A 14,123-nucleotide genomic window follows, 5' to 3' on the forward strand; every position below is an offset into this window, starting at 1 on the left:
GAACTGTACCTCTCATTCCTGTCTCACCCTCACACTTACCAGTGCTAGGATGCAAGTGAAAGTGTCCATCACTGTTGCCACCTGCCAGTTGGTAGGAGAGGCGGGCAGCCTCCCCCAGGTCTGGATCCCGGGCCACCACATAGAGTGCCACAGAACTCGTTGGCTGATCCTCAGGAAGCAGAGTGGTGGGAGGTGAGACAAAGACTGGCACGTTGTCATTTTCATCTGTCACAAACACTCTAGCTGATATACGAGTGCTGCGACGTAGGCTGATGTTTCGCGCCTGATCAGTGGCCTCCACCAGCAAGAGCAAGGCAGGTGTGGTCTCACGGTCCAGGCCTCTGGGGGCACTGAGGGCACCAGTGCGGGAATCCAGTCGCAAGGCAGGGACTGAGGGTGACTGGCGCAGCAGGCGGTAGCGTACATCACTATTAGGGCCAGGCCCATCTGCATCTGCAGCTTGGAATGTGTACATCACAGCTCCTGGGGGTGGGTTCTCAGGCAGTGCTAGAGTTAGGGGGTCTCGGGAAAAGGTGGGTGCATGCTCATTCTCATCCTCCACACGAAGCTCCACACGCAGCAGCCGAGGTCCAGCAGGGTAAGCTAGAGCGCCCCCACCCACCTCCTCAGCCCTTACAGTCAGGGCTCTCCATGCTGGTCCTGCTTCAAAGTCCAGGGGTCTGGCCAGGTACAGCTGACCTGTGGTTGCATCCAATGCAAATGTGCCTTCTGGGTCACCTCCACCCACCAGTGTGTAGGTAAGAACCCCTGGAGGGGCCCCTGGAAGTGCTACTGATCCCAGCAGGGAGCCTGGCTGAAGCCCCTCTCCTGCTGTCAGGGTCAGCACTGCCGGGACTGTGGAGGCATCAGGGGTTACTGGGGATCTGGTCCGGGGAAGCACCTGTCAAGAGAGATAGGGACAGAGAGATATAAGGAAGCTGAGAGACGGTGCTTTAAGGATAAAGGGGCTCAAGAGTTCTAAGAATAGAGGGATACACAATTTGGGGACAGTGGATTTGGAGACATTTAGTCTGGGAGATTTGGAGTTGAGATGTTAGGTATGAGGATAGGAATGAGAGGTCTGGGAATTTGGAGGAACTAGAAATGTTGAGATTCAGATTTGAAATTGGAGGGAAGGAGGCTTGAGGTTGATAAAGGGGGTTTGGAACTGAATGAATGGAAGTTTTGAGATCTGAGGTTTGGGGAAACTGGTGCCTCAGGTACCTGCAGGAGCAGTTGAAGGCTAGTGCTTCTGGGGGGGCTACCCTGGTCCTGAGCATTCACTGTTAGTACATAGTGGGGCCTCTCCAATCGACTCAGGGGCCCAGCTGTGCTCAGCTCTCCAGAGTGAGGGTGTAGCAAGAATAGCTCCGAGCCAGGGCCTGGAAAAACAGAGAGAAGGAGAGATACAGGCCTGAGTCCCAGAGCCAATCAACTGACCTGACTAGAAACTCTATCCTCACAAAACTCATGCCTCATGATTTAAAGTCTGCCTATTTTGTGTTAAGTCCTCACATAGATCAGCTCTCACACTCCAGTTACTAGTGGCACAGTGGATAGAGCACTGGTCTTGGAGTCAGGAGGATGGAAGTTCAAACCTGGCCTCAGACACTTGTCTCTTATTAGCTGTATGATCTTGGGCAAGTCTCTTTACCCTGATTCCCTCTCATCCAGGGCCATCTCCACTGGTCCCAATTCCTATCAGGCCACTGAACCCAGATGACTCTGGAGGAGAAAGTGAAACTGGTGACTTAGTACAGCACCTCCTCACTCAAATCCAATGTATATGCTTGTCATGGCATCAACTCCCTGATGTCAGGTCTCCTTCAAGAATGAAGGACAACTTCAATTGGGGAATGGCTTAACAAACTGTGGTATATGTATGTCATGGAACACTATTGTTCTATTAGAAACCAGGGGTGATGGGAATTCAGGGAAGCCTGAAAGGATTTGCATGAACTGATGCTGAGTGAGATGAGCAAAACCAGAAAAACACTGTACATCCTAACCAATCATGAGGGCAATGATCAAATTTTATGCACTCACTCATTTCATCAGTGCAACAATCAGGGACAATTTGGGGCTGTTGGTGATGGAGAATACCAGCTGTATCCAGAGAAAGTATTACAGAGTTTGAACAAAGACCAAAGACTATTGCCTTCAATTTAGAGGAAAAAACCCATTATCTTATGTAATTTTGCTAACTCTTATACTTTTTTTTCCTCCTTAAGGATATGATTTCTCTCTCTCATCACATTCAACTTAGATCAATGTGTACCATGGAAACAATGTAAAGACTAACAGACTGCCTTCTGTGGGGGGTGGGGGGAGGGAAGCAAGAATGGGGGGATTGTAAAACTCAAAATAATAAAATCTTTCTTTAAAAAAAAAGAATGAAGGACAAACATTATTATGACAGTACTCATATAAGGTTCTGACCTCCTAGATTCCAGTTCTTGCAATAGTTTGTGGTTTCATTCCCTTTATATGCTTTCTCCTGAAATTTCTGGATCTTGGATGCAAGAGATAACAAAGTGCAGGACTGGACACCCCCTTAAGAGTCCTAACTTTATGTTAGGGTAAATTCTGATTCATACTAGCAAAACTTTTAAAGGACCGGATGCAGTGCTTTGTAGTGGCCTCTTTCTCATACTCTTGGGGGATTTGCACCCATATAACAGGAGACCTGGAGGAAGCTAACCTCATAGGCAGTCCAGGGAGATTCCTGAGAACAACCTATTGAAGAATGTACAACTAGATTCATCTGAAAGGCAGCCAGGAATCAGAGTTAATTATCACCACTGGTTATGCACTCCAAACCACTTTGGTGCAAGTTAATATCATTCTCATAGTACAGATTTAAACTGTCAAATGTGTGGCCCTTTGGGCTAGTATTGTTTATATGTCCAGTTCTTACACACTTCATTCCCCTGAGGAAAAAGGAAATTGGCTCTTGAGAAAATTAGATGTTGCCTCACTGGAGCTGAAATACCTCCTTGAGACTAGGGACTGTCTCATTTTTGCATTTGTATTCCAAGAACTTAATAGATGCATCACATATACTTGTTTGTTTGACGATAGGGACACCAGGAAACATTTTCTCTTATAGCAAAGAGGAAGTTTTATTTTAGTCTCCTCTGGCATGCCTGGGGCCAACACTGCTGCTTCTAGGAGTGGGACAGGACCAGAGGAGTAATCAGAACAGGAGGCAGCTGTCTGGTGCTCTGGTAATGTAATGAAATACTACTTTATTGTAAGAAATGACAAAATAAAATGGTTTCAGAGAAAGCTGGGGAGATTTCTATGAACTGACGTAGCATCAGCAAACAGTGAAGAAAAACAATTTTGAAAAACTTAAGAACTCTTATCAATGAAATGACCAGCTATGCAATCTAGAGGACTTGATGATGAAGACCTCCTGACAGAGAGGTTTTTATTTGTTTTGCTTGACTAAGCATATTTACTACACTGAAATATATATATATATATATACATATATATATATATATATATATATATATATATATATTAAAACCTTATCTAAGCTTGAGGAAAGTGACCTATGAACTGGTAGCGGCAGGTTGCTTATTTACCACATTGCCTCAAGTCAGAAGGGCTACATACCAAGTGTTATTCATAGCCTATACTTAAACTATTTTTTTCACTTTCTTGCTTGTTAGTGAAAAGAGAGTGATAACAATTTGGAATTATGCTCCCAAAGTTTACTGGATTGGGCATACCTTTCAACTCAGTGATACCATTATTAAGCCTGTATCCTTAAAGTGTTCAAGAGGAAAGACTCATATTTATTTTCCAATAACTCATTCAAAGATTTTTCTTCTATTTTTTTGTTAACTGGAAACATATTTTCTATTCAACAGGAAATATTGAATCTACACCATATACTCCAGAAATTCCCAACAGAAAAACTAAATATTAAAAATTCACAAAATGGAAAAAAAAGGGTTACTTCTCTCAGAACTCTACATAATAGGTTTACTCACTATTTGTGACATGAGAAATCCTAAAATGAAATAGATTACTTACATTATATAATACAACAGTGAAATAGTCTGAGAGAGAAAAATTGAATAAGCAACACTAATAAGCATCTGACTCCCAAATACATAGGGGAACTGATACCAATCACTAAAACTGAAGCATTCTCTAAAAATGTTATCAAAAGATGTGAACAAAGTCCTCCAAAACACATTTATCATTTCCTATATTAGGCTTTTTTTTTTCCTGATGCAAACATTTGTTAAGTCTCCTTTTCTAAAATAAAACTTTACTGTGTAACATTGTGAATTGAATGTCTCAGAATACTAGGCAATTGATACATACATTATCCTAGGTTTCTGAGTCAAAGGTTAAACATAAAGCCAGTGAGAAAAGTTCTCAATGAGTAACTTTGTGTCAAGAGAGAATTTTAAGAGAGGCAAAGGCTTGAAGGCCATAAGAGTGGCCCCAACCTGTAAGACTTTTTTTTTGAATTTTGTTAAAGATTTTATTTATTTTAAGTTTTACAATTTCCCCCTAATCTTACTTCCCTCCCCCCACCCCCCACAGAAGGCAATTTGTCAGTCTTTACATTGTTTCCATGGTATGTATGCATTGTTCCAAATTGAGTGTGATGAGAGAGAAATAATATCCTTAAGGAAGAAACATAAAGTATAAGAGATAGCAAGATCAGACAATAAGATACCAGTTTTTTTCCCCTAAATTTAAGGTAATAGTTCTTGGTCTTTGTTCATACTCCAGAGTTCTTTCTCTGGATACAGATGGTATTCTCCATTGCAGATAGCCCCAAATTGTCCCTGATTGTTGCACTGATGGAATGAGCGAGTACTTCAAGGTTGATCATCACCCCCATGTTGCTGTTAGGGTGTACAGTGTTTTTCTGGTTTTGCTCATCTCACTCAGCATCAGTTCATGCAAATCCCTCAAGGCTTCCCTGAATTCCCATCCCTCCTGGTTTCTAATAGAACAATAGTGTTCCATGACGTACTTATACCACAGTTTGCTAAGCCATTCCCCAATTGAAGGACATTTTTTTGATTTCCAATTCTTTGCCACCACAAACAGGGCTGCTATGAATATTTTTGTACAAGTGCTGCTTTTACCCTTTTTCATCATCTCTTCAGGGTATAGACCCAGTGGTGGTATTGCTGGATCAAAGGGTATGCATATTTTTGTTGCCCTTTGGGCATGGAACCCTGTAAGACTTTAGAAGCCGGTATACACATTCAAAGTTCCTCCCACAGAACCTGTATTTTGCACCTTTTGCAGTGTTATGTATTATGGCTAGCCACTGAACAAAGTTAAACTAATAAATTTTTCCATGAAATATAGGTTTATCTTTTTTAACCTTTTGGTGTTACTTTTTTGGACACAAATCATGGAACTCCATAGTTTCCAAAGAATAAACTTGAGGATCCCTCCTAGTGGAGAGGCACATGCTAGGTAGATATCAGGAGGTTTGCCACACATTACAAATCTGGAATTGTACAACTGGAGTGGCACAATAAGTTTCATCAGAGAAATGTATTAGTAGAAAAAAAATGGCCCAGTCATGTAGATAGCATTAGGATCAGACAACAGTCACACAACGATGTAGAGTCACAGTCCCACCTGGTATGGTGAGTAGATACCAAGAGGAGAATTTGTGGAAGGACATAAACAAAAGTCACATGAGATAGGCAAATATAGAAGGATTCTACTCTATATCATCAGAGAATACTTATATAGAACCATAGATTTTTTTAGAGTTGAAACAACTTCAGAGATTATCTAATTCAGCCCCCTTGGGTTTTTTTTTAAATGTGGAAGACTCTCAGATCCAACAGAGTTAAGCATCATTTTCAGTTATCAAATAAACTAATTGTTTGAGGGTTGGGATGATTTCTCTTTCTTCCTGATTTGTTACTCTGACAACTGCTTTTCATTCTTCTCAACAAAATAGTGATAATTAGTGTCTAAAGTCTTTTATGGTATTCATTTCCTTTTTTTTTTGAATTGGATCATTTTATTGTAGAGAACAGTTAAATCATTCACAGTTCTTCATCATACAGTATTGTCATTACCGTTTACAAGGCTCTGGTTCTGCTCCCTTCACTTAGCATTAGTTCATGTAAGTCTTTCCAGGCTTTTTCTGAAAGTATCCCGCTAATCATTTCTTTTTTTTTAGTCTCAAACAGATTGAATCAGAGTTGCAAAATCCCTCACTATGTCACTGTCTTATTATTAATCATCTTGATAAATTATTTTGAGCTTTACTTTAACCAGTATTAATAATAAATGCCATTGTATCAAGTGTCCCTGATATGCTGATGACACACTGGAGGGGAGAAGATTCACATTGCTTTTGTGAAGGTCATTAGCCTGAGAAGGCATTCCTTTAAATGGTATGTCTGACATTCAGTTCCTCTGCCCCATCCTGTATTGCCCCCGTTCCCCCATCCTAAGTTGAGGACTGCTTCCTTATTTTGAAAGACAAGGTTTTCAGATCCAGTCTTTTGATAGATAACTCCAGATCAAGATTCCATGTTGAGGGGTTTGGTTCTCTAGGCATACCCCACCCCACTCATACCTGCACAATTAATGAATTTAGGGAAATATTAATAAATGTATATGTTAGCCTAATTCTGTTTTGCTCTTTCTTAAGGTCACACTCTGGAAGTTAGGAAGTCATTTATTAGGACATACTCTGAAGATTAACACACATTTAATTATTATTTTTAAGGTCAAATTCTGGAGGTCCTCACTAGTTAGTGAGATCATGTTCCCTCTGAGACTGACCTCAATTTCTTTGATCTCTTATTTGAACATAGTTGATTGTATGTTTTTTCCCTCTTTTTTTGTGATATGCTTAGGAGTTACTACAGTGCCTGGAACTTAGTGGGGACTTAATAAATGCTGGTTGAGTGACTGATTTACCCTCCATCTCTTGCATCTGTCTTTTCTCTGGTTTTTCTCACTAAAGCTTGAAATTCTCCTTTCTCTCCACCTCTCTCCACCTCTCCATTTTCTTCAAAGCTCATCACAAATCCTACCCACCACAAGACTCTTCTGGGTCTCATTCTGAAATCACCTCCAATTTAACATGATTCTATCTTGTATGTACATATTTGTTTACATGTCATCTCTTCCATTAGAATATGAACTCCTTGAGAGCAAGACTTTGTTTTTTGCCTTTCTTTATATACACTGATAACAGAGAAATCTGAGGTGCTATAGACTGAATTCATGAAGGACTTAGCTCTTGACCCAGAAGTATTTAGGGACAAAGAAAAGCTTTATTATATGTTACTTTTGGCAGAGAGAAATAAAAGGCAGTAAGGGCAGTTGGAAGTGACTGATCCCCTGAAGGAATTAGCATCAGCCCTAGGGGAGCAGGACTGGTATATGTGCCAAAAAGGGGTAAAGGAGGAGTTAGGGTGGTGCTAGGGAGGTATTAAGTCATGGGTTCAGGTGCTTCAGCATTTCCCCTTGGGGGGATGGGGGAAACCTCTGAAGCTGTCAGAAAGATACACCAGATGGGTATTACCATATCTCTTCTTGGTAAATTTTCTGGAAGATGACTTTGAACAATGGGATGGGGATCAGTGTTAATACAAGGCCAACTGAGAATTAAAAAAGATTAAATAGGTTAAGTATTTAACATGGTTAGCATAGAGAGTATAGATTAGTTACAGAACATATTTCTCTAATATTTCCTCATCTACAATATAGTGCCTGGCAAATAGTAGGTGCTTAATAAATATTTATTGTTTTGACTTGATTTAACATAAAGAACTAATTTCAAAATAATCACTCAATTGATAATCAGTCATTTCCTCTCTTAAAACATAGTCAATTTTGCTTTTTGTGACATTTTGTTCTTACTGTGTCCAACATCTTGCAACACTTTTTTCTGAATTTTTTTTTTATGATTTGGGGACAGCCAAGTGGTACAGGGGATTGAAAGTCAGACCTGGAGTCACTTGAGTTCAAATGTGGCTTCAGACACTTATTAACTGCATGACCCTGAGCAAATTACTTAACCTCTGGTTGTCTTGGTTTCCTCACCTGCAAAATGAAGATGATAATAGAATCCATCTCCCAGAGGATAAAAAGAGAGACTTATAAAGTGCTTAAAAACACAGTGTCCCACATATAGCATGTGGTGTATAAACATTAGCTATTATCATTATTATTATTATTACATACAAGTGCAAATCTTCTCCAGCACAGTGCCTCAGTACTTAGCATCTTGTCTTAATTATAATAGGTCCTTAATAAATCTTCATTTAATTTATTTGAATACAAGCACTTGCCTTTTAGTTTTCCCCTGAAGGAACCATTTTTCAGCACATTTTTTTTTCTGCCATCTTCCCTATGATGCTCTCCTTTTTAAAAAAAATTATTTACTTAAGGCAATAGGGTTAAGTGACTTGCCCAAGGTCACACAGTTAGGTAATTATTAAGTGTCTGAGACTGGATTTGAATTCGGGTCCTCCTGACTCCAGGGTCGGTGCTCTGTCTACTGCAGCACCTAGCTTCCACCCCCCCCCCCCCGCTCTTATTTATACTGGAGCCACCAGATATTAAAGTACACAATGACTTAGTTTAGTGAATCTTGTCAAGTTCTTTCTTCATAGAGCTCTCTATTTCTTCATCCTCTAAAACCAAAGCTGATGCATAAGCTAAAACTATCCTCATGGTGGTTTGCTTGTTTATACTTCTAAGAACACTGACATGTAGGCTGTGGAATGTTCTTTCTGGTTGCTTTGGGGTTATCTCAAGCAATAACATTATTACTTCTTTGAAGAAGACTTTCAAGTCATCCTTATATATGAAGCATATCTACTTTTAAAATTATATCATATAAAATATAAGCGTGTCAGGAACACTAAAGCCAAGAAAAATTCAAGTTAGCAGTGAATGCTAAAGACAATTAAAATGCTTTTCTCTAATTATTGAGTGCAAAAGATACAAGGTAGGAAAGAGCTCAGGATGGATCACGGGCACCACTTGACTCCATTTCTCTGGTTCTGAGCCTATAGATACCACATTAAATGTTATCTTTGCCCTCATAAGGGGTGCCAAATGGGACCAATCAGATATAAGTGTTTTAATCTCATAGGTCCCATAGAAATTGACAGTAGTACCCAACACAGCTTGATTTTGGAAGGTAGACGCAGACTGGTGATGCTCAACTTCACATCTCATCCTTATTAATGGCTCTGATAGTATTCATTCTTTGCTCTTGAAGAGGACTATTTATTGTTGTTGTTATTATTATTATTATTATTATTATTGACTCTTATATTCCCTAAATGGAGATTTATTTAATGTGACATTCTGAATTCTCTAAAAGTCCACACTCAGAGTTCTGAAAGTATTATCAAAATGCCCAAACATTCATCCTCAAATGACACACTCACAACACACACTCACTCCCATTGACAATAATACTCTCAGCCTTACTATTAGAACACAATGACAAACTAGGTAATTGCTCTCTCTCCTTGCCCCATTCTCTCCTTCCTCCAGGGCTGAGAATTCAAATTCTACTCAGAAAACACTTTGCCAAAAAACCTCTAAGTATCTGGCTTTCACAACTCCATTCCACTGGTTACCAAAGTAGAGAGAATATCCTGATACTCTCCTATTATTTAGGAATTCAGTCAATCACCTCTAAAGGGAGATAGAGACAACTAGCAGCCTTTATTTTTTTATACCCCTAAATATTAACACTGCTAAATAGGAGAAGACAAAGCTAATCAATAATTACTTTCTTCTTGTTTTCTCTACCAATATAAACAATCTCCAAACTGAAAAGGACAGAAAACAAAACAGTTTACAGAAAATTGAAGCCTAAGTTAAATGAGGATACAGGCAGAGAGCTAGGTCAACTGTATTAAACTGGCTATGGACAATGTTATCCCCTTCCAGAGGAAGAAAAATAAAACAAAAACAAACAAAAAACCCTTCAGAATCTGATGAAAACTTTATAAAAATTATCTCTTATGTATCTCTTTCCATTAATCCTGATTCCTCATACTGAAAATGACTAATCTGTAAACATGTTTATGAAAAATATGTATATACTGGGGACGATGATCAACCTTAATGGACTTGCTCATTTCATCAGTGCAATGATAAGGGCATTTTTAGGATATCTGTTATGGAGAATACCATCTGTATCCAAAGAAAGAATTGTGGAGTTTAAATAAAGACCAAAGACTATTACCTTCAATTTAAAAAAAATATCTTATGTATTGTGTGATGTGGTTATCTCTTATATTTTATTTTTTCCTTAAGGATATGATTTTTCTCTTGACACGTTCAATTTTGATCAGTGTATACCATGGAAGCAATGTAAAGACTATCAGACTGCCTTCTGTGGGGAGCGGGGGGAGGGAAGCAAGATTGGGGGGAAAAATTGTAAAATACAAAAAAAGAGCATTAAAAAATATGTATCACCCTAACAGCAACATGGGGGTGATGATCAGCTTTGATGGAGTTGCTCATTCCATCAGTGCAACAATCAGGGACAATTTTGGGGTATCTGCAATGTAGAATACTATCTGTATCCAGAGAAAGAATTGTGAAGTTTGAACAAAGACCAAAGACTATATAACCTTCAATTTAGGAAAAAAATCCATTATCTTATTATGTAATTTTGCTATCTCTTATACTTTATTTTTCTTCATAAAGGATATGATTTCTCTCTCATTACATTCAACTGAGATCAATGTATACCATGGAACCAATGTAAAGACTAACAGAATGCCTTCCATGGGGGGGAGGGAAGCAAGAATGAGGGGAAAATTGTAAAACTCAAAATAAGTAAAATCTTTCTAAAAATAAATTATATCTCAGCTAAAAAAATAAAAGTTTTTATTGAAGCAATTGACAATTAAAAAAAATATGTACGTACAATGCTAACCTGACTGTTTGCCACCGGGGGAAAGGGAAAGGAGGGTGTAAGGAAATTTTGTAACTTAAAAATACATACATGTGCATGTGGATGAAAAAATAAACTTAATAACTAACTAACTAACTAACTAACTAACTAACTAACTAAATAAAATAAATCTAAAAGAACAAAAAAGAAAATACAAAAAGAAAAGAAAAAATGAGAATACAGGAAGAAAGCACCCAAGTGTCTTCAATAAATTCACATCTCCTGGACCAGAAGAAATACAATCTAGGGTACTGAAAGAAGTGGGACATGTGGTTGCTGAAGTCTTGAGAATAAACTCTGAAAAATCACATAGAAGGGGAGAGGATCTCAGGACTGGTCAGAGGGGCATATATTGACCTGAATTTCAAAAAGAAGAATAAGGCAAAGTTAGTTTGATTTCAATTCTTTGCAAACTTTTTCAGGGTATTATTTAAAGTTTGTTTTGTGAGTATTTAGAAAGTGAGAAGGAAATCAGTAATAGTCAATGGGACATAAGTTTTGCCTGGCTAACCTCATTTACTTGTTTGACAGTTTTATTGCATTTCAAGATAAGGGTTATACTATGGAAATAGTATATGTGGCTTTCAACAAGGCATTTGGAATTCATGATAGGACAAGATAGAGAAATGTGGGCTAGATGATATCATTAAGAAGATAAGGAATTGGTTGTAATGGAGAAATGTTAATCCAAGAGAGAGGTCTCTAATAGGATGCCCTAGGAATATATGTTATTTAATCTTTTATCATTGACCTATAAAAAGTCACTGATGCTATGTTTATCAGATTTGCAGAGGATGCAAAAAATGAGGAGTGTTAAAAATATGAATGGCAGTAAGAGTTCAAAAAAAACTTGAGAGGTACAACCCAGTACTTAATTGATCTAAAGACTCAAACCAGAGTAGAAAGAACTCTGTTCAACAAAAATTGTTGGAAAACTGGAATTCAGTCCAGTAGAAACAAGATACAGACCATCATCTCACATCACATATCAAGATAAGCTACAAAGAGATATGTTATTTAGATAGAAAGGGTAATACCGTAAGTGAGTTAGAGGAGCAATGAAGAGTTACCTGTCAGGTCTATGAACAGGGGAAGACTTCATATCAAAAAAAGAATCAAAATAATCAAAGAAGACAAAATGGACAATTTTGGTTACATAAAATTGCAAAGATTTTGCATAAACAAAAACAACACAATTGTAATAAAGGGAAAAGGAATGGGAGGAAAATCTTTGTAACCATTAAATTTCTTTATATAAATTTTTTTTAATTTCTGCAAGGCAATGGGATTAAGTGACTTGCCCAAGATCACACAACTAAGTATTAAGTGTCTGACTTCAGGGGCGGCTAGGTGGCGTAGTGGACTAAGCACTGGCCCTGGAGTCAGGAGTTCCTGGGTTCAAATCCAGTCTCAGACACTTAATAATTACCTAGCTGTGTGGCCTTGGGCAAGCCACTTAACCCCGTTTGCCTTGCAAAAACCTAAAAAAAAAAGTGTCTGACTTCAGGGCTCTATTCACTGTGTCATCTAGTTGCCCTGCAACCATTAAGTTTCTCTGGTAAGAACCTCATTTCCAAAATATTCAAATTTACAAGAATAAAGACCAGTACCTAGTTGATAAATGGTCAAAGGACATGAACAAATAGCAAGGAATCCAAATTATCAATAGAAAATAATACACCAGAAATATACCTAAAATACTTTAGAGGTTTTGGAACCCATTAGATTGACAAAACTGACAAAAAGGGGAGGCTAGGTGGCACAGTGGATAGAGCAGCGGCCCTGGAATCAGGAGTACCTGAGTTCAAATCCGGCCTCAGGCACTTAATAATTACCTAGCTGTGTGGCCTTGGGCAAGCCACTTAACCCCATTGCCTTGCCAAAAAAAAAAAAACTGACAAAAAAAAGAAAATGATAAAATGCTGGAGGAAACTTCAGAACATTAAGCATTGTTGGTTGAGTACAATGTCTCAGCTATTTCGAAAACAATTTAGAATTATGGCTTCAAGTTACTATGTATATCCTTTGATCTAGCAACACCATCATTAGGAGACCAATAAATATCCCAAAGTGATCAAAGAAGGAGGAATTTATAAACAGCTCTCTTCATGATGGCAAAACTGGAAACTAAAGGGATGAAGGCAAATTGGGAATGCTGGACAAATGAATGGAATATTATTGTTTTGCTGTAAGAAATTATGAAAGGGATAGTTTCAGAGAAACTTGGGAACACTTGCATGAATGTTTCAGTGAAGTGAACAAAACCAAGAGAACAATTTATACAGTAACAGCAATATTATAAAGACAAACAACTTTGAAAAAATTAAGGACTCTGATCAATGCAATGACCAACTCCATATCCAGAGGACTGATGATGAAATATGTTACCTGCCTCCTTATAAAGAAGTGATAGGATTCACAGAATAGGTTGAGTTGTACCTTTGAGGAGGCTTAGCCAATGTAAGAATTATTCATATTTGTTATAAAAGTTTTGTTTTTTCTTTTCTTTTTTTAATGGGAGGGACAGTGAAGGTGGAAGAAAGGGAACAAGCATTTAGTAAATGCTTCCTTTATGCCAGACACTGTGCTAAAGTATTTTGCAAATTTAATCTCATTTAATTCTTTTACAATAAGCTCAGGAAGTAGATGCTGTTATTATTCCTATTTTATGAGACAGCAATTAAGTGACATGTCCAAGATCATATAACTGGTAAGTATCTGAAACCTCATTTGAACTGTGTCCTACATTCTATCTACTGCATTAACTTTTGTCAATAAAAAAAGAAAGAAAGCCAAAAGATTTGGTCAACTTCAAAAAGATCAGGTCAAATTCAAAAAGATTTGGTCAAATTCAAAAATTTAGTGAGGATAAAATCCTTTACTCATCTTAAAAAGGCTACCTCAAAAAGGCAATAAGAGAAAATATGCCTAGAAAGGAAATCCTCCAAAAATTATTTGGACAAGTTAAATCTGAATCAACTGAGTAATATACTTGTGAAAAAACTAACATGATAGCTCCATTTCCAATGTTTCCCTCATCCTCTTAGAGAGCCATCCCTTATAATAAAGAGCAAAAGGGAGAAGGGATTAGTTGGGGGGAGATTAGTATACTAATATATTCTTTAAAAATAACTGACATTCTATGCAATGTTCTAAACTCAATGCCAATTCT

The 14,123-nt window shown here is 38.0% G+C and overlaps 1 protein-coding gene across 1 annotated transcript in view; it reads right to left on the reverse strand.

The window, feature by feature from the left end:
- DCHS1 (dachsous cadherin-related 1) overlaps positions 1–14,123 on the reverse strand; it is an 88,968-nt gene that overhangs the window by 19,762 nt on the left and 55,083 nt on the right. The window contains exons 9-10 of the mRNA XM_074217471.1: positions 1,225–1,382; positions 40–901 (exon numbers count right to left, since the gene is read on the reverse strand). Of these exons, the coding sequence (XP_074073572.1) occupies positions 40–901; positions 1,225–1,382 (1,020 nt within the window). The remainder of the gene's footprint in view (positions 1–39; positions 902–1,224; positions 1,383–14,123) is intronic.

This window comes from Macrotis lagotis, chromosome 1 (genome assembly GCF_037893015.1).
Source record: "Macrotis lagotis isolate mMagLag1 chromosome 1, bilby.v1.9.chrom.fasta, whole genome shotgun sequence".
In the NCBI taxonomy this organism is placed as follows: domain Eukaryota; kingdom Metazoa; phylum Chordata; class Mammalia; order Peramelemorphia; family Peramelidae; genus Macrotis; species Macrotis lagotis.